Genomic DNA, 24,006 nt, shown 5'->3' with positions numbered 1-24,006 from the left:
CTAAACGCCGCCCCCCCCCAGCTGCCTGCAAGGTCACCCCGCCCTCCAGCCAGCTGGCTCCCCTTGGTAAGCTAAGCAACCCCTCTTCTGAGACCTCCCTTACTCAGAGTCCCTGGGGCAGTGTGAAAGGGTAGACAAGGCTGAGGGCAAAGGCGTCTCTGTCACCGATCAGCCACGCCTGATGCTGACTTTTGTTTGCTTGGAGTCCACCCAGAAAGAGAAAGAACAGGAAGAGGCAAGGAGGAGTATATGTGTGGGAGTGGGTAACAAGATCTGGGGAGAAGCAGGCTTTTTGGATGGCATGGTGGTAGATCAAATCTGGAGCAAGAGGTCCTCCTCTGATGGGCTCGGAGACCCCATTGTCTCCACGAAGGTCAGACTTGGGCAGCAAGGCCACAGTCACCCGAGATCACTGGTCCTCTGGATCAGAACAAGACCAAGGCATTGGCGCCTCCAGCACTCTTTTGCCCTTGAGCTGGAGCATCTCGGCAGGTGCAGAAACAGATCTTTTCTTTAACTGATCAGTGGGTGAGGACAAGAGACTGCTGAGGCCCAGAAACAGGAGCTTGAACTTCCTGTACCTTAATTAGCCAGCTTGTCCCAACTTCCATGCAGAACCCAGGAATGCCAGTCCCCAGTCCCTTCCCCTTCCTAGACTATTCCAAGATTCCAGTCCTGCCACCCTTTCACCGACCTCTTTCTTCCTACTGCCACCCTACCTAAATCCTAAGCGTTCTAGTTCCCAGTAACACCTCCTTTCCCTCCGACTGGGGTTGGCCTGATGCTGGCTGCTGGGCATTCTGGGAAGTCTTCCTGCCACCCTCCCTCTTGGGGCAGGTACAGACAGGTCCAGGCTACAGCAGCTGCATCTTCCCCCAGATACCTCACAGACTTGCAGACTCCAGCCTTGTGCTTGCATCCCAGTTGCCTGCCTCCGGCCAAGTCCCTTTGTTGGTCCTTAGAATACATCCAGTGCCCTGTACTCTTTCTCCCCCTAACATTCTCCCCAGCTCATACGTTCTGCCCTTTCCTCCATCCTCCTCTCCACCTCACCAAATACCTCCCACCAGTCCTCTTCAATCCCAGTTCACCTTAGTGGGGAGTGCACTGGGTTCAGGCCCTGGATAGATAGATACTCCTGTCCCCACCCCAATCCAGGTTATCTCTACAAGGTTGAGCCTCAGTTCTTGATCTTCTGTTATTTTCTGGTTGCCCCGATGATCTCAGTTGCAAGGTTCTATTTCCACCTCTTTGAGTCCATTGATTGCAATCTCTTCACTCAGACCTTCCCTACAGACCTAGGCATTCGGACCTCAGCCATCCTGGCATCCATCTTTAACCCTACATTTCACCTGAGACCCAGCCCCCACGCATCCCGCTCCAAAGTGAGAAAAACAAACTAGAATCCAAATATTCTCTGCATCTACCGCCCTCACCCCGGCCCCCACTCAGCCCATCACTTTGGAGAGCACCCAGGTGACCCACCCAACCCAAGCCCCATCCCTCTCCATTATACTTAGGCATCCCCCACCCCACATCAGCCCCGTGACCAGACCTCCCGCCCTCAGACTCAGCCCTTCCCAGGAACCCAGGCATCTTAGTTTCCAGTTTCTTCCATCACCTCACACCGTTTTCTAGATGTCTTGTTCCCCAGCCCTGGCAGCAAGGACACCGTAAATCCAGGAGATACAGGGACATCAAGTAGAAAAGAAAGCTGGAGGTGACGCGGAGTCTCCAGGACGCCCCCTTATGGAGCCAGCCCTGGGTGCCGGGGTCCCCCCTCCTCCCGCCTTCACCTGCTGCGGGCTCCGCCCCCGCTCCGCCTAGGCCGGCCTCTGCTCCTCCCCCNAGCCAGCCCTGGGTGCCGGGGTCCCCCCTCCTCCCGCCTTCACCTGCTGCGGGCTCCGCCCCCGCTCCGCCTAGGCCGGCCTCTGCTCCCTCCCCCGACTCCTCCCCGCCCCCCCGTACCCCCAGCCCGACCAGAACGGCCCCCGGGACAGAGCGACGCGGAACCCTGGGCGCCTGGGTCCCCAGCATGATCCTCGGTGAGTGGGTTCTACGACTCCAGGCTCCAGGGTCCCTCTCAGTAGGTAACCCCCTCCAACCTCCCGGCACCGCGGTGACTGCTGCCGCCCGTCAGCGACCGGTTTCCCCTCCCCCTTCATCTGGCTCCACATTTGGGGTCCCCTCTTCCCCAAGCTGCAGCTCCTCCCGTTAATCTAGGGAGTGGTAAAGGGGGCCAGCAGAGCCGAGTGAGACCCCCGCCCCATAATGAGAACATTGCGTATTCATGAGACTCATGAATATTATATGACAGTCTACGAGAGGCTGGGGGAGGGGTCTGGTCCTGGCCTGGTGGAGTTGAGGGAAAGGTTCTGGCCCGTCCCCCGCTACCCCCAGCTCCTTCCCCCACCCTTGACTCTGACACTCTGACATCCTTCTGGGCCCAGGATAAGAGGGAAAGGAGGAAGTGGGGGGCGGGCCGGGGGAGAAGATGGTGGGTGTAGCTTCGAGGTGTGTGTGGTGGGAGGTGGGAACCTGAAGGCTGGAGATAAGGGGGCCGGGGAGAAGAAAGGGTGGGAAACTGTCCATCCCAGGGCCCCTGCGGTTCGGATCCTGTCTCCGCAGCCATCCTGCCCAAACACGCCGGGACCTGCCCCTCTCTCTCCCTGCTCTGGCTGCCTGGGCCCTTCCCGGCTTCCTTCTTCTTCCTTCTCTCCCCACCCCCATCCCCACCCTCATCCCCACCCCTGCCTTGGGTGGGGGGCAACCAGAGGAGGAAGAGGCAATGGAGAGAGTCAAGATGGGGGAGGGGAACTCCCGCGGGGCTCTGACAGCCCTTCAGCCACAGCCACCCCATCCTCATGACCTACATCGGATGGGAGCCCCAGGGTGGGGGAGGAGAGGGACAGATGAGCTGTGTGCTGGACTCATCAGCTGGGCTCCAGGCTCCTGCCTCCAAATAGTCCACAGGCCTGCTCTGTCCTCTGACCTCTGCCCTCTGCCCTCTGCCCTGGCTAGGTTGGTTCCTGGGCCCTGTTTATGGTGGGAGCCCCCGCCCCCCAACCAGGCTTAGACACCTGTGGTCTCCCTGCCCCCCACTGGGAACACCTGGCTCCATCCTGGTGCTCCAGGGCCTGCGGGGCCCCTTCCTGCCTCAGCCCTCTGCTGTTTGCCTCTTGGGCTCTTCTGCTTGTCTTCTTTCGTTTGACCCCTGCTGACTTCCCACTAGCTGTCTTTCTCCCCATCTCTTTCTCATCCCCTCCTGTATTTCCTCATTCTCGTCACTTTGCATCTGACCTCCTCCACCTGGCCCTCCATCATATCTACTGAGTGAATGAGGGAAGGGAGGCATGACTGACCGGTTGCCTGCCTCCTTCCCAAGGGGATCGCTAGCAGGGAAGAGACTCTTGCCCATCTATGAAGTCTACCCTAGAGTGACCCTCACCAACACACCTTAGACTCAGGTCCCCGGAGCACAGGCTCCACATTCCTCCAACCTGTGCAATCCCTGTTTGCCGGCCCCACCCTGGGCACAGGCCCCATCCTGGCTATGGGCCCCAGAGGCAGCCTCGTGCTTGTCCAGAACAGGCCAGTGTGAGCCTCACTTCCCCTGGTCAGTAGATCCTAAAGAGGACCCCCAGGGACCTGCTCAAGCCCTACAAACATTCCACCACAGGAAGAATGCCTGGATCCACCAAAGGGAGCTCACCATATCTCCCTGGAGGACACTGTAATTAACTCCCTCCTGTACCCAGCCCACAGAGGGCGGGAAGCCTGGTGACCCACCTACCTTAGCCCTCTTTGAGGACAGGAGAGACAGAGGAGACTGGCAGCCTGGGCTTAAGCCCCACCCTTAGGGCCCATATTAAGGTTTTCAGGTTATGAATGCTGAGGTCTGCTGAGTCCTATGTGCATGCATAATGGCCCAGCAGGTGAGGCCCAACCTGTCTGCTCAAGATCTAGACTGTGGGCCCAGGTTTCAGGGTGGTGGTTCTGGGCTCAGGTTCCCTGTTCCAGGTCTTTCTTACTGTCCTCTCCAACTGGGCCCCTAGTGTGGTGAGTGGGGAGAGCCCTTTCCTGTCAGATTGTGAAGATGTCCCAGGAGATTTTCCTCTCTTCCCTTCCTGGCCACCTCCTCCCTTTGGCCTAGTCCCCACCCACATCTGCCCCTTGGGGTTGTTAGGGATGATGTTTTGAGTCGTTGGTCATAATCATCCCCTTCTTGCTTTCCTCTTTGACTCCTAAGCCTTTCTAGCCCTCGGCCTGCCTCTTGCCAAGATGGGGGAAATTGAGGCAGAAGGGGACATTTATATGGAATTTGGTTAAAAAGGCAAGACCCAGGGGATTGGTTCAAGGCCCTCTCCTCAATCCCTAAGATTGGTCATTTCTGGGGAGGGAGAAGAGGCCAAAAGGCCTGAAGATAAAAAAGAGATGGATTAGAGATGAGATCCCAGTCCAGACTCCAATCTAATTTCTCCCTTAGCCCCAGAGTCTAATTCCCATTTTAACCCAGGGCTGACCTCCAGGCTTTTCACCACCTTGGGCCCTAACACAATTTGCAATCCTAATCCGGATACCTCTCTCTAATCTGAATTTCATCCTGGCCCATTCTGCAGACCAACACTAACCCACAGCCCTATCCTAACACCCTTCCTGGCTCCGGTTCCTACCTACTGGGCCACTCCCTGAGCCAACTCACAGCAGACACTCCCGTTCTTTATCACAAGGGCTTGAAGCCCCAGACCTGGCCAGAATTTCTGGGGAAGAGAGGAAGGAAAAGTGGGATGAAAGGAGTCGGCTGTGGCTTGGTACTGGAGGGGAAACCTGAGCAGGAGCAAAGTGCCTAGGGCTAGGTGGGGCACAGCAGTGGACAGATGGACATCCATCCAAGGGTCTGAGAGTTCATCCCTCTAAAGTTCGTTGGGAACTGTCTTTAATAAAGGATTTGGCAGTTCCCCACAGAGCTGGGTGGGGCTCTATCTGTTGAAGGTAATTACCCTAATGAGCTACCCTCTGGAGTGGCCTGCCCCAGCCAGGCCCCAGCTCCTCCCTGCCCTGCCTGACATGCGTGTGATGCGCTTGCACACACACACTCCAGTTTGCTCTCCACCCCCTCCTCCAAACCCGCCTGAAGCCCTCACCTAGCCAAATGTCAGAAGCTCTGAATTTCCTGCTTCATTTCCTGCTTTCCCAGACCTTACTATTTTCCTGCCTTTTCCCCCCTCCCATCGCTAGTCAACCTAGAAACAGTGTAGTGCTTGGAAGCCCTGTCTCTGGAGCCAGAAAGACAGGTTCAGATCCCTCACTAGCTGTGTGCTCTTAGTCAAGTAACTCCCCCTCTCTGAGCTGATTGTCATCACCTATAAGATGAAGATGAATTTATTTAGCAAACATTTATTGAGCTCCCTTGTGGCATGCAAGCACTGTACGTGGATTCGTTCAATCCTCTCAACAACTCCACAAGGTTGACAAATGACAAATGAGACTGACAAAGCCAGAGAAACTAACTAGTAGTCACCCAGCTAGTGAGCAGTGGTGCCGTCCACATCGAGACTATGTAAAGTGCCTGGCATATAGTGAGCCCTCAAAAAGTGACAACTATTATTATTCTCAGAAAGGGGTAGGGGAGGTAACTGAGGCTTGGGCTACCTGAAACCAAGAGCCCTGCTTCTGCCCACTTGTCCTATAAGCTGCCATCTGCCCATCTCCTTACCTTAGATCTCAGAGTGGAATGGACTCAGGAATCTGAGGAGACAAGTGAATCTGCAGTTGCCCACCTTGCTCGCTCCCCTCACTTCATCCTCATTTCACCCCTTTCTCCCGCTTGCCCTTCCCTCCCTCTGCCCCACCCCCACCCCATCCTCCCAGGGCTCACGTCAGTGGAAAAGATGAGTTGCTGCCAGTGGGAAACTGAGTGACGGCTCCCTGTTTTCCTCCAACCCCAGAAAGTGCATGGAACTTGCTCTTCCCTTCCAATCCTTGAACAAGATGGAAGCCTGCGCTCAGATCTTGGCTTCACAGTTAGACTACAGCCCTTTGGGTTTATGCAGCAGAGAAAGAATTGCTACAGAGTGCAACAGATCTTGATTTAAATCCCAGCTCTGATACTTATAAGCTGTGTGACATCAGTCAAGTTTTTCACCTTCTCTGAGCCTCAGTTTCCTCACATGTCAAATAGAAAAAATAGTATTAGCTACCGCATAGAATTGTCACTACCTCAGAGCTTAAATGTGATAATACTCAGAATTCATTACCTGGCACGTAATAGCTCCTCAGTACGTTGCCTTTTCTGGAACTCGGTTCTCTCCTCCAAGGTGGGTGTTTGAGGGGTGAGGGCCTAGATAGTCTAGAGCCTCAGAAAGGGTCAAGGAGCTGAGTTGCTATCTCTGGTGCTCTGGGGCGGAGCAAGTGCCAGCCCCAAACCAGCTGCTAAAGGTGGCCGCTGGGTGCCGGGGACTCTGGGAGCACTCAGGTTTCTCTCACCATTCCTGATGCCACCCGGGGCTCGTTAAGGCTGCCCTGGTCTTGTGTGCCAGGCAGGAGGGGGGTGGGGCACAGACAGAAGAAGCCATGAGGGGGCAGACCAGGAAGGGGTGATGGTCGAACTGCCCCATCAGTCTGTCAGTCCCTCTGTTCTCACTCCCTGTCTTGCTCTCTCTGTTCTCTGTCATTTGGTCTTTCTACCCAAGTCTCCTGTTTTGTGTCCAGCTTTTCAGCAGTGTCTCTGTTTTATGGGTTGTTTTTTTCCCCCTCATTTCACTCTCTTTCACCTCTCCATTGTTCTCTATTCTTTTCTCTCTGTGTCTATGTCCCCTTTTCAGTCACTTATTCCTGCTTCTGTCAGTCTTTCCCATTCTCTCTCATCCACTCTTGTCTGTCTGTTTCTTTCTCTCTTTCCCTCTCTCTCCCCCTCTCCTTCCCTCCCCCACTCCCTCCCTCCCTCCCTCTTCTCCCCCTACCCCATCCCAACTCTGAGGGAATGGACATAGGATATACAGACCCTCAGATGCCCAAGGGCCAAAGCCAAGCATCCTGCCTTTCCTTCAACCCTGAGACGACTGGAACCCAAGCTCCCCACACCCTTGACCCTCTCTCTGCCTCAGGCACCCTGACCACCCAGTCCTAGCAGTAGGTGGAAGAGAAAGACCCCTCCAGACCTTTCTGGACCAGCTCCCCGCCCCCAGCTGTGCCTGAGCCCTCCCCACCCCCTCCCTCTAGCCTCTGATTCCCCTAATCCCTGTTCCCCCGCCCTCCCCTCTGCCCCACTTTTGAAGGACTCTGATTGGCTGATTCTACTGACTGGACTGGGGGGGTGCTAGCAAGGGAGGGGGCAGGGGGCAGAACCAAGGGAAGGGGACGCTGTCAGGCCCAGGCCCCTGGGGGGCCAGGGCCAGGCCACTGCCTGGGGGCAGCAGGCACCAGAAACTAAAGGTATGAAAAGGGGCAGTCTCCATGGAGGGGGCAGGAAAGGATCTGGGGTACCCTCTGCCCCAGTAAGGTCAAGGGAGGACAGGGCCAAGCTTGCAGGCTCCTGGGTTTGCCTTTGTTCCTGGGAACCCCTGTTGCTGGCAGGAGCTTGCTCGAGCAGTGGAGGGCAGCCAGAGTTCCCCGACTGGTGGACAGGGAGGCCACAGGAGGGAGCTGGGCCAGCCGAAGCCCAGAGGGGTCCTGAGAGCCTTTGGGCCACCCCTTTGGAGCATGGTGGGGTTCCTCCCGTGACTCTAGAGGGAGGAGAAGAAGGTTGGGGGTGGGTAGTGGAGTGGCTGGCCTGGACTTTCATTTCCCCTTTGGGTCAAACCCAGGCATTCCCCTCCCAGAGGCCGGGTCCTGGTTCCTCCTGCTGAGCTGGAGTTGAACACTCCGTGTTATACAGCAGGGCATGGGGGAAGACAGGAAGGCTGGGCGAAGGGGCCTTGATAAAGGCCCCAGGCAATCCACCTCCCAGAGACTGCCACTCACCTACTACCCCAGAGATGTGGACAGTTAATTAAGAATTATGAGTGGGATAAAATCAAAACTCTTTGGGGAGGCTGAAAGATTCAGTAGCCCTCCTCCAAATCTAGGCCTCAATATTCCTCTCTGGGCAGTGGGATTAGTCACCCACCTGACTCTGGTCTCTGTGGGACGAAACCTAGCTTTTGGGATTTCCTGGGGAAAAGCAAAACCAAAAGAAGGGAGTGGCCAGGGTTCAGGGTTCCCAAGTCCTGCTGGTCCAGCAGGCAGCCTGCAGAGGTCTGTGCTCTTCCTGGGTCTGTAAAATACCTAAAGGTCTTAGAGGAGGGAGGCTGGAGAAAGGGGAAGTGAAAACCACCCAGAAGGGAGGGACTGGTCTGCACCCTCCCCCAGACCCACAGGGCACCGTGCTCCATTGCTCCGGAGCCAGCAAGCAGGGGAAGTGTGTGTGCATGAGGAGGGTGGGGGTGAGGGGGGATGTCACACTTCTGAGTGTGGGGGGCCCCAGCTGGGGAATGGGATTGATGGGCTTGGCTGGGTCTCCTGAGCTTCAATCTTCCTACCCCACGTCATGTTTTTTCTGCCTTTCAGGCAGCCTGAGCCGGGCAGGGCCCCTCCCTCTGCTACGGCAGCCCCCCATCATGCAGCCCCCGCTGGACCTCAAGCAAATCCTGCCTTTTCCACTGGAGCCGGCCCCCACCCTGGGCCTCTTTAGCAACTACAGCACTGTGAGTAGCAGCCAGCCTGTTTCCTCCCCCCACCTCCTGTGACCCCCACCTCTCCCTCAGACGCATCCTGGCCCTCTTCTCTTCTGGTATCTAATTCCTTATCTCATCTTAGAATCCCATCTCCCTTACTTCCAGTCAATTACAAGTTTTGTTGGCTATCTGGTATACTATTAATAACAATAACAATAATAGCTAGTATTTGCTGAGGTCTTGCTATGGGCTGCACACTGCTAGGTGTTTTCTATGAATCATCTCATCTAGTCCACCATCTAAAGAAGTATCCAGACCTAAATTGGTGATGATAGGATATCCAGAAAGATAGTGATACCAAGAAAGAGGGGATAAGCAGGGGCATAAGCGTGCCTGTTTGTAAGTTCCAGCTCTCCGCAGTCCACAGTTGGGTGGGTAGGGTCTGTGGGGTAGGGCTTGGAAGGCTGGCAAAGTCGTCTAGATTTAATACAGTATGAAACACAGAGCCATTATCTATGCTTGAGCAGAACAGCGACTTGGTAAAAACAGTGTTTGATGAAGGTGAGTGGGGCAGCTGGATGGAAGGGAACGGAGGCTGGAGGAGGGGGGCCAATTAGGAGGCTGGTCCAGTAACGCGGGCCTTCAGGGAAACCTGGGTGCCAGACTGGGCCAGTGGTGGTGACAGTGGCAGTGTGAATGGAGAGGAAGGAAGATGAGTGAGGTATTTCCGAGGAAATATTGACAGGCCATGGTGACCAGCTCATGTTTGGGGGTTGGAAAGAAGAGAGAGGATGAGTCAAGAATGACTTCAGGGTTCAGGCCTCTGTGATTGGGAGGAAGAAGTCACCTTCACTGGGGCAGAGGGTTGGAGGAGGAAGCTGCCCTGGGGTGAAGCTACTGAACTCCCTTTAGGACATGGTGAGTTGGTGTACCCCTGGGATATTGAGCCCAAAATGCCTAACAGAAGTTGGAATTTGGGACCTGGAGACTGAGCTAGAGCTAAAGGTTATTCAACTCAAATAACCCACCACTGAACCATACTCAGCTACAAACATGTACTGAGCATTAATTATGCACCAGGCACTGCAGTAGATGTTTCTATACATGATCTCATTTAATCTTCACCACAACCCAACAAGGTAGACATTATTATTCCTGACTGACAAATGAGAAGACAGGAATTAGGGCTCAGAAGGGTTTGGTAATTTATCTAAGTTGACACAGTATGTGCCTAAGTATGATTTGAACCCATAGCCTCTGACTCCAAATAGGGTTCTCTTGATACCACAGCTGCTTCCTCCAAATCCCTCCCAAAGAATCCAAACCAACATTTGCATTTCACATTGAAGTTTACGAAGTGATTTTCATATCACAAGCTTTATAGCAACCCTATGGGGTAGCTGTGGTTTTATCCTTGTTTTACAGGTGAGAAAGTTGAGTACTGACTCTAAGCAAGGCACTGTTCTAGATATGATGGAGACATGAGGGTGAATATGATATTGAGGGTCCAATTTTGCAGGAGCTTATATTCAAGGGAGAAATACAGACATGTATGCAGTGATCTGCAATGCAAAGCAGAGGAAGAGTTAATAAAATTGTTATTAGTGACAGAGACACTAACAATGATTCAAGCGAACAAAAAAAAATTTTTTTTGAGCACCTACCATGTGCCGTGCACTGTGCCTGGTGTCAAGGACACAAGACTCGGTGCATGCCCTTGGGGAGTTCACGGCTTAGTAGGAAATATAACAAGTTCACAGTTACCCTATAGTGTGAGAAGTGATGTGTCAGGCATTTAGCTTGTATGGGAATCCAAGAGGGTGTCAAGAAAGACTTGCTGGATGTGGTGGTGCCTTAAAGCAAGAGAAAGAGAGAGGAGAGGAAAAAGGGGTTGAACCTGCAACAGGTGACATGATTTGGGCTTTGAAGAATTAGCAGCAGCATTTTAAAAGGAGCCTTAGAGAACGTTCCAGACTGAAGCAAATAGCATGAACAAGAGCTAGGAAAGATCACCCGAGAAAGTGCAATTGATTGAGTGTCACTGGAGCAGAAAGTGCTGGGACTACTTTGCTCCCATCTAAATACCTGATTTACACTTACCCTCAGGTCTCCCATCATTTCCCCCATTTTATAGATAAGGAAACCATGACCCAGGGAAGTTAACTGACTTGCCCAAGGTCACAAAGCTACTTTGTCCTCACAGGAATAATCCAGGGTTTCTGACTCCTCCAGGGCTCGTGGCTCCACTGCTTCTAGCGAGGAGGAGCTATTTGAAGCCATGAGCATGGATAAGCTTGGAGAGGGCAGCAGCGCGCTGAGCAGCACCAACTTTGGCATCTGACTGTCAGGATTTGAACTGACATCCTAAAAGTACTGGCTGTGTGACCTTATGCGAATTACTTAATCACTCTGAACCTCAATTTTACCAGTTGTTAAATAAGATAGTAATAGTACCAACTCACAAGATTGTGAGAATCATATTACAAAGTCATACTGCCTAGCACAAAGTAAAGGTTCCATCAGTGTTAGCTGTTATGATTATTATGTTATTGCTATGATTTTAACTTAAGGGAAGATCAGAGAGAGAAAGGTAGTATGGCCAAGGCCTCAGCCTTGGGGAATAAGCAGAATTAGGTAGTGGGAACAGGAGGAGGCTGCAGCAAAGGAAATAGAGGAGCCACTGGAGGGGGTGGGGACAGAACCGGGTTCCTGTAGAGTTGGAGAAGCCAAGCGAGAGAGTGTGGCGGGCTGCATCAATAGTGTCAAATTCTGCAGGGGAATGAGGACTGCAGAAAAGCTGCAGACAGGCCTTTGGCAGTACCGTGCAGCAGTTAAGAACATGGCTTTGGAGTCAGGCTGGCCAGGTTTAAATTCAAATCCCAGTTCAGCCACTTCCTAGCTTATGACCTTGGGCAAATTATTTAACCTCAGTTCTCTCAGCTATAAAATGAAGATAATAATAGTACTTCGAACAGTGGCTGTGAAGATTAAATTAGATAATCCATGCAAAGAGTTCAGTACAGAGGCTGACACATTCCAAGGGCTCAATCAACATTAGGTGATGGTGGTGGTATTATTATTATTTATGGCAGAGCCTCTCCCTCCCTGGACTAATGCCTCCAGATCTCTCTCCTAATTAGGCAGTTCCTACCCCTTAGACCCTTCCCCATGGTATGTGTCTCTCTGCCCTTGGACATCCCTCACTGTCTCCCAGAGACAGCCTCGGTTTATATCCAGTCCCCTGCTTCACTTATCTCTCTGCTCTAGATGGAATGGGAGGGGATGAGATCCAGAGATGAGAGAGGGAATCCTAGGACCTGTCCAGAGAGGATGAAGAGGTGTGGGGGAGAGGGCTGCTCTGCCCTCCTGCCTCTCGGGCCCCAGTGCTGCGCCCATTGGACCGCCAGAGGGCAGCAAGTGCACGAAGCATAAACTCAGGGAACCTGGTCCTCCAGCAGGTGACGGGCGAGAGGAAGAGGTAGGAAATGCTTGGGAACGATGTTCCCCAGTCTGAGATCGGTTCTTCCCTAGGTTCCAAACGTTCAGAGGAGTCACTGCGAGAGCCGTGCCTGACACCTGGGTACTTGGGCCCGGTTTCCCATCCCTAGTAGAGGAAATGACATGTAAAGGGCCCGTGTGCAGAGAAGCAGGGGAATGATCATCTGGGGACTAGGAAGAGAGGATGTCAGCAGAGGACAGAGGGTCAGGGAGGAAGGGGTGAAAGAAAGAAGAAATGTCCCAGCTAGGGAAACAGGGTCGTCCATAGTATTGGTGGGAACACTAGACCCAGCAAGGGTTCCCCGTGAAGGAAAACCGAGGTAATCTGTCAATGCCCCATCGCCAGGCCGAGTGGCCCCTCGCCAGGACTAGGTCTGGCCTGGAATGAGTGTCTGGACATGGACAGCCGCTCCTCTCCTCTTTTCTCCCTAGCCCCCTTCATCCCTCCTAGACGCCCCTATTCCCGCCCCCTCCCTGGGCCCGCCCTCGGCCCCGCCTCCGGGGCGGGTCCGGTCCCGGCCGGCGCCGCCTCCCCTTCTCCGGGCTGGCCCGGCCGCACAGCCCCGAGCCACCCGGGCAACAAGAGCCGCGTCCCTGGCCTGCCCGGCCCGGCCAGGCTCGGGTCTCCCGCCCGGGACCGCCACCCCGGGCCATGGAGCCGCGGCCCCCCGGGTCCCGCAGGGTAAGCCACCCGGCCCCTCCTCTCTCCCTGGCTCCCGCCGCTGCCGCAGCGCCCCCCACCCCCACTCCATCCGCGCCCGCCCCTGCGGGGCTGGCTACCTCTCCCTTCGCCTAGTCTTCGGGTTATCTGGCCCATCCCCCACAACCGGCGCGGCCCCAACCAATCTCTGGATCCCAGGTGGCGACCCCAGACTGCTGCCACCATACTGGGTACCCCGGCCTCTGCTTCTCAGATCCTTGGAGTCCTCCAAGTCTTCAGGCTTCCCGTCAGGTCCTACATCTATCCTCAAATTACCATGCTGCTCAGATCCCTTACCCAGCCCTGACCCCATCCCAGTCCCTCTCTCCTTCCCAGCGTCCCTCCCCCATCAGCTTCCACCTGCTCTTTGGACACCCCCAGCTCCCTCTCTTTCCTGTTTCTACCTATCCTGTCCCTCAGGTCTTCCCTTCCCTAAGATTCCACCCCCTTCCCATTTCGCCTTTATTTTAGAGGGGATGGGAAAGTGGGGTGGTCAAACAAGGGGCAGCAGGTGCCATCAGATAAAGGGCAATGGAAGGAAATATAATCATAGCCCCCCCTCGTGTTCCTGATCTGGTTTCCCCCCCTTCCCTCCCCCTTGCCCTTCCTGATTCATTTTGCCCCAGCTTCAGGGAGCAATTCCCCTTCATGTCTGCTGCTGGAGGGCAGGTGGGAGGGTACCGTTTTGTGGACCTTTCCAGGCAGCGTCTAGGCCAAACTCCTCAGGAAGGGGCTCTGGAGTGGAATGGGCTCTGGGAGATGCTGGCCTCCTCCCCTCCCCAGAGAGCCCTCATCTAGGTCACCAGGGCCTCTTGACCTTGGCCTGAAGCAGCACTTCAGTGGCTCACATTCCACCTGCGCAGGGATTGGGCCCAGGAGCCCTCATATTCAGCCTGGTGTCTCCCTCAGTTCCTGGAGCAGAGGGTGGGAAGGACCAACCTGACTGGGTTGCTCCCCTCTTCCCTGCCCACTCCCACCCCCAGTTGGCATTTATGGACTTAAACCTGAGGAGGGGGTAGTACAAAAGAAAAGGTTCTATCTCTGGAGAAAGGACTCAAGTGGAATAGGGACCATTCTCAGGGGGTGTATGTTGGGATGGTCAGCCCACAAGTCGTCCTCAGGGCACTGGGTACTCAGCCACTCAGGGGAGCAGGCTGGGGTGATGGGGTGGGACACAGACAGAACCAGGGGCCTCTGCTCTCCCCTCTTCATCCCACTCTTCTCTCCCTACTGTTTTAATCTACTTAGGTTTCGTGGCCCAGATTGGGTTTCTGTTTGGGCTGAATTCCATTCCCCACCCAGCATGTGAGGAAGCCCAGGGGCTGAGGAGAACCCTGGGACAGAGCTGGGGGGGTCTCTGGATAGGAAGGACTGATGCCTGGAGACTAGGAGCTGAGAGCAATCATCTATCTCCTTTTTCTGATTAAAGCCTGTCTCCAACTTGGTCTGTTTTTCTTTCTGCCAAACATTTCATACATTCACACAGATAAACACACAGCTGAAGATTACACAACCTGACCATTCATTGCGTCGGCAGAACCCCCCCCCACCCCGACACAGAAATGTTGATACATAAGTGATACACACACAGCACATGACACTCCCTCACACCCCACCCATGCACAGATTGATCACAGCCTGCCTAGACACACACACAGACACACCCATTTCTTCCCGTTTGGCTCTTCTTTGAATAATCCTAGGCTTCTGGGAGGTGAAATGTGAGCCCCTAAGAGGGGCTGCTTCCAGCCAAGGACAGGCCAAGGGATTGACACGTGTCAGTCAGACCAGGTCATGGCCCCTGCCTCGGCCACTACCAAATGGGGCAGCCCATTTCACAGGGATGCTAAAGCCCCTTTCCCGACATTACCCCCAACCAGCCCGTGAGACTACTGGGGAGGACAGAGGGGAACCAGGATGTGTGTGTGGGCTTTCCAGACTTGAACCACCCTCCTCCCCCTGGTTCATGTTCCCGTCTCTCACCAGTGTCTCACTGGGAACCATGAAGTCCTGGGCACAAGGGGGGACTCAGCTGAGGGGCTAAGGACCCCCAAGTTTCCAACAACTATTTTTTTACTTGATCCTTCTACTTGGAAGATAAGGTTTCAGCTCTAATTTGGCTCCACTTTTATGAGAGGTCCAAGAGGATCACCCAGCCCTCCTCAGCCTTAGCTGCATTCCAGTCTTGCCTCTCCCTAGCTGCCTAGGGGCCAGAAGGGAGGAGGACTGCACAGAGAGGCAGCTCTTATGCCTCGAGGCCCCTGGCTTCATCCCCTGATAGCAGAAGGCCTCCAGAGGAACTCTCATGCTCTTCCCTCCTCATGTGAACTCTTGGCAGGAGACTGCAAAGATATCTGCTGGCCCAGGGTCAGGGCAGAGACTGTTCCTAATCCCACCCAGCCCCATAGCCCTGCCCCTGAGAAGCCCTGTGATCAGGGAGAGAGAGTGCAGAAGATCTCTAGGCTGCCCTGGGCCAGCCCAGCTTCTTAGGTTCCCCATTATTCACTACAGCCACCTACTCTCTCCTGAGTGCTTTTCCTCTAGAAGCTGTTGCCTTAAAAAGGTCCAGGGAATGAATGAGTGTGTTTAGGTAACCTGGGGTCCAAAGATGGGCAACTGGGAACATATGTCTCCTGGGACCAGAAGCTTGGCTTAGTGGACAGTCATGCCCTAGAGGAGAGGACAAAAAAGGCCTTAACTGAAGGCCCTAGGATCTGGGGTGCTTTGAGACTTCCTGTCAGTGGGCCTCGGGTGGATCAGCCTGGTTATAGGAGACAGGTCAAGGTGACAGTTGGATCTTCATGGTATGATAGACCGAGACAGGAGTCTAGGTTCAAGTTCCAGCTCGGCCGTGAACTCATAGTGTGACCTTAGGCAAACCACTTCTACTTTCGGTCAAATGGGGGCCCTGGGCGAGTCAATCCCCAAGATCCCTTCTAGTGCTGTGAGATTGGACTGGGAGGGGATCGGGGACGACTGAGGCTCAGAGTCCTCAGGCATACTGAGGGACAAGGAGAAGGCTCTGGGGACTTTGGTTCAACCCAGATGCTGCCTCTGGGGGGGATGATGGACATGAGCTTGCGCTGGGGCTCCTGGCTCACCCCAGCCTGCCTCCACAGATGGACCCTGTGCAGAAGGCTGTGCTCTCTCACACTTTTGGGGGACCCTTGCTCAAGACCAAGCGGCCCATCATTTCCTGTAATGTCTGTCAGATCCGCTTCAATTCTCAGGTAAGAAGCCCAGCCACTCTCCCACCCAGTGAGTGGGGCAGGGGCAGCCAAGGGTATCTTGGAGGAGGACAGAGGCTGGGAGCTCTGGGGGAGAGGCAGGGGTTAAGGGGATATCAGGGGAAGAGCAGGGAATGGGGTACCACACGAAAGGCAGGGGCTACTAGGAGGCACTGAGAGGATAAGAGATGGCTGTATATTTCAACATGAAGTAGACCAGTCCACTAAGGATGATCCCTCCCTCCCTTGGGGACTGGGGCATCCCTGGCTCAGAACTTCTTGGAACATAGGTGGCCATCAGTGTCTGGGTGGCAGTGTGGCCTCTGGCCTACTGGTCCTTGGGTGCAGGGCTGAGTTAGGTCATTGGCTCCCCCTGCAGAGCCTGTGCCCTCTTTGGCTGTGCCCTCCTTGGCCTCTGCTAAACTCCTCCCCTGGCCCACCCACTTCTCTAACCTCCTGGCTTCCTCCTCTCTCCACCTTCCTCCCTCCAAATCACACTCAAGGCCTGGCCCCCACTCCCTCCCATGGGACTTTCCCGTGGAGAGAAGCCACCCAAAACTCATAACCTAGGTGTCTGGCCTCCCAAAATTCCTCCCGCCAAGGCTCCCCTGGGACTTCGGTTTGGGTCTAGAGGGTGCTTTGTGAGGTGCAGTTTCCAAGAGCTTTTAGAGAAAAAACAGCAGAGCCTCATTCTGCTGAGTAGAGGAAAATAGAGCATGTTCTGTTTCTCTACCCAGTCCACACATATACACACCATGTTGCCAGGCTTTGCGTACCACCGCCCCATCCTTGGACTGTCAATCTTCTTTTTCTGCCTACCCACACCTTTTATTTCTATTCTATTCCTGTCTCAGTGACCTTGTGACTCTAGGATTGTATGTTCTTAGCAGGGGGTGCCCATGGAGGAGGGTGGAGCCAGGACCAACCCAGCTTTAGGCCTCCCTTCCACCTCAACCACAGGCATCCCCTTTCCCAACCCTGGCTCCACTCACTGGTGGAGGGTGGAAGGCTGGAACGGGGGGTTCAATAGCAGGCAGCCCTCCCCTCTTTTTGCCCTCCCCTTCCCTGCCCAACCAAGCAGCTCTGTTTTGACAGCTGTCTCTGCTGCTGTCTCTGTCTCCAGAGCCGGGCGTGGGGCCAGGGTCCTCCAGGGTGTCTGCAGAAGTTTCAGGGAAAATGAGACCCAGGGGGGAGTAGTCAGTGTAGATCCCAGGCCTCAGAGCTCCTGGGACTCCCAGACTGAGAGTGCAAGCAGCACAGGCTGGATCCTGGGGCCAGGGGACACAGGACCAGAGTCTAAGAGGTGCTAACTTGCTGGATTGCTAGGCCCCGCCCATTTAGGATTCTGTAGGTGTGGGATCCTCCTCCCTCACCTCAGGATTAGGTGAAGCCTGAATCAGCAACCTGGCCCTGGGAGTGGGAGTGGGGTGGAGCCTGGGTTAGGTAGGGATCCAGGTTTCCAGTGACTCAAATTTGAGAAGCTATTCCAAGCTTCAAGAATAAGCAGGGCTCCTTGGTGTGGGGCATTACATCTCACTGGTGAGGAAGAGAGTCACTGCAGCCTGCTGAGAGACCACCTCAGGGCCTAAAGGAGCTCTGTGGGGAGAATGGTCAGATGAAAGGTGATCTCAGTTTCCATTTTCTTCTCCATCCCTAAAGAGCCAGGCTGAGGCGCACTACAAGGGTAATCGCCATGCCCGAAGAGTCAAAGGCATTGAGGCTGCCAAGACCCGAGGCAGGGAGCCTGGCATCCGGGAACCAGGAGACCCAGCTCCCCCGGGCAGCACCCCCCCAAATGGGGATGGTGTAGCCCCCCATCCAGGTGTGTCTGACTCCCCCACATTCTTCAACTGATCTTATCTCCTCTGTTCTTTCCCACTTCCCAGAATTCTCCTCTGCTTTCATCCCCTTCTTCCTCAGCCCCCACCTCAACCCCCACCACCACCCAAGGTGAGTCCTGGAACCAGGCACAGTGATGCAAAAGTTCCATCCTGTCACCCCGACACACACACCCCAGCTCCTCTCAACAGAGTCCCTACTGTCTGTCCTCCCCACCGCCCAGTGACTCAGTGAGGGGCTAGGGTGAGGCCACCTGGCAAACTTCCTCAAGAAAAAGAGAACCATCAAATCCAGGGAGAGGCGCCTTCATCTTGGGAAGAGGGACAGGGGAGAATCAGGATGTCGGAGGGCCTGTCCACCGGGGCTCTCCTCAGGGAAGACTGAGAGTCCAGGAAACTCAGGCAACTCTCTGGATGATCTTAGGTAGACTGTTTGACCTCTCTGGGCCAGAGCTTTCTTTCCTGGGAAATAGGGGAGTGAGGCTTTAAGATCTTAGAGGCCTCTTCCAGGTTTACAAAAGGCAACCCTGAAATTCTTTCTCCCTCATGGCTAGTAGCCATTTTCAACTATAGTCCCAGCCAAGAAACTGGAAAGAAGGAATATCAAGACAGTAAGATATAAGCCACCCCCATTCTGGAATTACCACATCATATCTCAGTCATGGCCAACTCCAGAGACCCAACACCCATTTTCTCCTTACCCGCGCCTATCCTTCCTGTGCCACCCTAAGCAGAATGAGAATCAAGCATCTGTACCACCAGCTTGGGAACCAGGCCCCCACTCTCACACCACACACACACACACACACACACATTCACACACCCGCATCCCTCCAGGATGCACAGATAGGGTGGGCAGGTGAGCTAAGTTCTAACTGTGCTCTGGCTGCTTCTTAGCCTGATCATCTTGGGTTAATTTGATAACCTTTCTGTAAAATGGGAATGATGATGATGATGGTGGTGGTGGTGGTAGGTATGTAACATTTCTTGAAGGCCACCATTCTAGGTGCTTTATGCATATTACCTCATTTATTCCTATATCTCCCTAAGGAGATAATGATACCTGCCCTGCTTTTGTAAGCTATGAAGTCCTGTCCAGACTGAGATGTGAGTGTGCTGTCCGGATTGGAATGGACAGAAAGGATGTCAGAAATGAATAAGTGAAGTAAAGGGCAAGTAGACACCTGCAGGGGTCAAGAGGTCCCCTTCCATCAGCTCCCTACCCCCACCACCAGCCTCTTCATGACCCGGAAACTGGATCGGCTGCTGGAGCAAGAACGGGAGTACTAGAGTTTCCCCTGTACAGAGGCCAGAACCCAGTGCTGAGGCCTAGGGCCTGTGCATCTTTAATCGAGCCATGAATTATAGAGCAGCCCGCATCCCTGTTTCTTCCCTCTCCGGTTCTGCTGTTTCTGTTTCCCTTTTGCCATGTCTGTCTGTCTATTCCGACCTCTCTTCACTTGCCCTGCCTCTGTCCCTTTCTAGAATTCTTTGGCATGTCTCCCTGAGGCCTGGGCAGGACTCTGGGAAGGGGCTGGCTGGGCAGGAAGCCCAGACCGGCTGGCAGGCCATTGAGGGGTGAATCCTTGTTCCATGCCTCTCCCCCAGCTAAGGTGGCTGCCAGCTTCACCATGAAGGGGAGGCCCATGGGACTGGACCCCTCAGCCATTCCCAGCTTATACAGAATGTGCCAGGCATTGCAATCTCACACCCAGCCTACAGCAGCTGGACCACATCTGGCTCTGGCCCAGGGCATGAGAGCATGCATGCTGTCACAGGGTGGGGACTCCTGGGCTCTTGCCCTCCAGGAAGTGGGAGTGGGTCTCTTCCACATAAAGAATCTTCTCCAAAAGTCATCTGGGGTAACCCCTGTTTCTCCCCCAACAACAGTTTCCATGGAGAATGGACTGGGTCCAGCCCCAGGATCCCCAGAGAAACAGCCTGGCTCCCCATCCCCTCCCAGCATTCTGGAGACTGGTCAGGGTGCCACCAAGGGTGAAGGGGGGACTCCAGCCCCAGCTTCTCTGCCCGGGGGTAGCAAGGAAGAGGAGGAAAAGGCCAAGCGGCTGCTCTACTGTGCTCTGTGCAAGGTGGCAGTGAACTCCCTGTCCCAGCTTGAGGCGCATAACAAAGGTATGGACTCCCCTGTCTGCCCCCACCCCCACTCCCCTGTCCTCAGCCCACTCCTGTTCCCTACACCCTAACTCCCCTGGCTCCTAATATCCCTGTACCTTCTAAGACCTACCAGCTTATCTCCCTCCCTAATCATCTCCCTCATTCCTTAGCCCCTTACTTCCTCAGTCCCCCACCCTACCTTACTTCTTTTACCTATGACTGTCCCCTGACCCACCCTGTGTTAGGGTGGGAGGGTCCCAAGCAGCCTGTGGAAAAACCCCACACTTGATGCCCTCCCATATTGTAATTAGGAATGTGGGTATTTGAGGCCTAGTAGGCTTGGAGAATTTTTCCTCCACTCTTTACCTCCTGACCTCTGTGGGTTCCAGGTACTAAGCACAAGACAATTCTGGAGGCCCGAAGTGGGCTGGGCCCCATCAAAGCTTACCCTAGGCTGGGGCCTCCCACTCCAGGGGAACCAGAGGCCCCTGCCCAGGACCGAACCTTCCACTGTGAGATCTGCAATGTCAAAGTCAACTCGGAGGTCCAACTGAAACAGGTGGGTCCAAGGCCCTTCCCAGGAATTCTGGGGCGTTCCATCTGCTAAATGGGGAGGGAGAACAGGGAGTTTGGATGAGGGTTCTTTTTCAGGGTCAGCTCTTGGTAGAAGAGGCAGAAGGGGCGGGGCCAGTTGCCTGGGGTCTGATTACCGGCCACATAGCCCTACCTCCTGGCAGTTACTTCTTTCCTGGTGGCTCATAGCCCCCTACCTATTGGCTCCCGCAGCACATTTCCAGCCGGCGGCACCGAGATGGAGTGGCTGGGAAGCCCAACCCGCTACTGAGCCGTCACAAGAAGCCTAGGGGCGCCGCGGAGCTGGCGGTGAGGCCTGGACGCTGGAGAATTCGGCAATGGGGGGACCGGAGTGGGGAGCAGAAGGGGTCGTGGGCCAGCCTGGGGAGAGGTGAGGTTTGCAGGGCCAAAGAAAGACTTCTTCCTCTCTCTTCCCGCCCCTCTCCCCCGTGCAGGGCACGCTGACTTTCTCCAAGGAGCTGCCCAAGTCCCTCGCCGGAGGCCTGCTTCCCAGCCCCCTGGCGGTGGCTGCGGTGATGGCAGCGGCAGCAGGCTCTCCGCTGTCCCTGCGCCCGGCTCCAGCCGCACCTCTTCTCCAGGGACCCCCGATCACGCACCCTCTGCTCCACCCGGCCCCCGGGCCCATCCGAACGGCGCACGGACCCATCCTCTTCTCCCCCTACTGACCTGAACCCTGAACCCCCTCCCATTCAATGCCCCCACCTCCAGCCGGGACCCAGGCCTCCGGGCTCCCAGCCCGCCCCTCCTCCCGGCACTCCCTGAATGATCTCTCTCCTTCCCCCCCACCCCGAGGTACGGGGTTCCAGGAAAGGGGAGGGGTAGTGGGGGAGGGGGGCTTCAGAAGGGGGGTAATACCCCAGATCTCAGGGAACCCCGCCCCCTGCCCTTCTCTCTCCCCTAGAAAAAGGGGGGGCCGTCTCACCCCGAGCCCCCTTGGAGACACCCCCCCTCCCAAAAGCCATGTCCATCCAGCCCTTCCCCCTCAAACCTAGCACAAAACGGGGTTCACAAGCCATGGTCGGGGTCCGGGGGGACAGAAATGGATTTTCTTGGCAATAAGCGGACTCTGGGACTCCGGCCCCCTACCCCCAAACAGAAGCGCTTCCGTGAACACCCCCATCCTCCACAGGGGGAGGGGAGCAGGCGGGATCCTGGGTCCCTCATAAGCACTTTGGTTTTACCGCCTGCAACCTCACTGTGCCCGCCCCGCACCATGCCCCCGCCCCAGGTCTAGTCAGGCCCTTCCCAGGGGGCAGCACTTGGGGGCATCTCTGGCACTTGGGTGGGACCAAGTAGATGCCCCTATAGAACCTTCCCTCACCTTCATCCTCCCCAGTCCGGATTCCATTCTTTTCACCAGCACCCATCGCCCAAGGGGTACCGAGGGGGGCAAGGGGTGTCCAGTCCAAGCCCACCCCCCCTCCTCGCCTTCCGCAAAACTGTGAGCAAAAAGCAATAGAAGCCTCGCCCCCGTCCCTCCCCTTTCCGCAGGATTCGCAGAGTCTGTAGCCTCCCCTATCCCAGCTCCTAGACCTCATGGCTGTCCCCTCCTACCAGACACCACTGTACAACTCGGGCAGGGGCGTGACCTCCCCCTCCCCCGTGGTTTCCGTATCGTCAGTCCTTCCAGACACCAACCCGGGATGGGGACCGGCCCCCATTGGCCTTCCCCTCCCCATCAACTCTTTCTGCTTGACGATGTAGCAACCCTGGCCCCCACCCACGTCTTACCCTTTTCCCTCTCCCTGACAATAAAGTCTGGATTCGTTGCCCTCCGTCTCCCAGACTCAGACTCTCATTCTTTGCAAGCTTTTATGGGAGCAATTCCATCAGGATATGTATCTGTATGGTGAGCGGGACCGGCACACAGGAAAGGTGGCCAGAAGAAGGAGGGGGTTAGGAAGAGGCAAGATCCGAAGCTTGTGCAAAGTGAGCAGCGGCTCCCCATCCCACTCACCCCCACTGCGGTCCAGCTCAAGTGTAAACTTGGCCCTGGGGAATCATTCCGAGTCCAAGTCTCGGATTGCTGACACGGATGTTGAGAATTCTCCGCAACTCCACCAGGCGGCGCCAATGACATGGAAAAGAAGAGGCTAAGACTCCTGTGGTGTGTCTGATTCTAGGGAGACAGGTCTAGACCCAGTCTCAGACAAAAGAATCAAGGCTTTTGTGCCTCTGGTGGGAAACCCACGCCAGCGACACGCAAGGCATGGGGAGAAATGGGGGTAGGGACTGGGAATCTGAGTTCTAAGGCTCTGCTCCGCCCCATATCAAGTGTCCTTGTGTTAGTCCTTCCCCTCTGGACCTGTTTCCCCATTCACAAAATAAGCAGGTTTGGGTCTGTTAAAAGTTCATTGAGACTTCATGTATCCAAGACCAAAAATCTGGCACCATGCTACATACAGATATGCTAGAATACGTTCTCATCTGGTCCCCTAAATGGTCTGTGGGACAGGATAGCACACTGTACTCTCTCAAATAAGGGGGGCAGGGGAGGACAAGGGGAGGGAGGTCTCCTCTTTATCTCCAGAACTCAGTTCATCTATACACTCCCAAGAGAGCCAGTGACTTTGTGACCCCTCCCTCTAGCCCTGCTGTGTGGCAAGAAGATCAAACAAAAAAAGGCCAGCTCAGAATCCAGAATCTCTATGGGGTCCTCCTGAGTTGCAGCTTTGCTCACTTTCCCCTCTCTACCCACTTCCTCCTCTTGCAAAAGAAAGGAGAAGGGAAGATGATGGCTGTTAAAGAGGAAGGAGAGGGGAATAGGGCCCTCCTGGGTGTGTCAGCTATGAAGCTGAGGGTGGGAGTTCACTGTGCATTCAGAAATGGAACCCAACAAGGAGTTTTCAGTTTCCACCCCCACCCCCACCCCTGATCCATCTAGCTAAAAAAAAAAAAAAAAAGGCAGAGATGAGCTCCAGAAGTCTTGAGGGCAAGAGTGGCCCAATAGGAGAATAGGTGGGGAAAATAGCAGGGCCTGGCTCACTTGGGGAGAGAGACAGGGGCTCGAAGAAATTAAGGTTAGAGGGGCTGGGATACTAGCACGCCCCCACGAGTACCTCAAATCTAGTCTAAAATTGAATTCATGATTTACCCCTTCCCTAAATTTGCTGTGCTCCTCACATTCCCTATCTTAAGAACACCGACATCCACCTGGAAAACTGGGATTCATCCTAGTCTTCCCTCTTTCTAACCCCTCACCCAATGAGTCATTAAATAAGTCCTATTTGACTTCTTTTTTTTTTTTTTAAAGATTTTATTGGGGAATCGGGGAAGGGGAACAGACAAGTTGCTGTCCCCTTTGTTCCTCGGTCCAGCTGTGGAGGATGTCGCTTCACTGGCCCATGTTGGCACCATCATTGCGCTCTTCCCGAGTGAGG

The 24,006-nt window shown here is 54.9% G+C and overlaps 1 protein-coding gene across 3 annotated transcripts; it reads left to right on the top strand.

Annotated features, from left to right (window-relative positions):
• The first annotated feature begins 1,966 nt into the window (after positions 1-1,966).
• ZNF385A (zinc finger protein 385A) lies at positions 1,967-22,405 on the top strand. Of its 3 annotated transcripts, none has more exons than XM_019659787.1 (8): positions 1,967-2,045; positions 8,548-8,684; positions 15,972-16,082; positions 17,739-17,901; positions 19,808-20,050; positions 20,422-20,591; positions 20,819-20,914; positions 21,061-22,405. In XM_019659787.1, the coding sequence occupies exons 1-8, from the start codon at positions 2,036-2,038 to the stop codon at positions 21,289-21,291; spliced, it is 1,161 nt and encodes a 386-aa protein (XP_019515332.1). In that variant the 5' UTR covers positions 1,967-2,035; the 3' UTR covers positions 21,292-22,405. The 3 variants fall into 3 exon arrangements, with proteins under 3 accessions (XP_019515332.1, XP_019515333.1, XP_019515334.1); XM_019659788.1 differs by lacking the exon at positions 1,967-2,045 and adding an exon at positions 7,357-7,434; XM_019659789.1 differs by lacking the exons at positions 1,967-2,045; positions 8,548-8,684 and adding an exon at positions 12,689-12,834.
• The last annotated feature ends 1,601 nt before the right edge of the window (positions 22,406-24,006 follow it).

The sequence above is a fragment of the Hipposideros armiger genome, unplaced genomic scaffold, assembly GCF_001890085.2.
Source record: "Hipposideros armiger isolate ML-2016 unplaced genomic scaffold, ASM189008v1 scaffold_303, whole genome shotgun sequence".
Taxonomy (NCBI): domain Eukaryota; kingdom Metazoa; phylum Chordata; class Mammalia; order Chiroptera; family Hipposideridae; genus Hipposideros; species Hipposideros armiger.
This window is presented reverse-complemented; position numbering and strand designations above follow the sequence as displayed.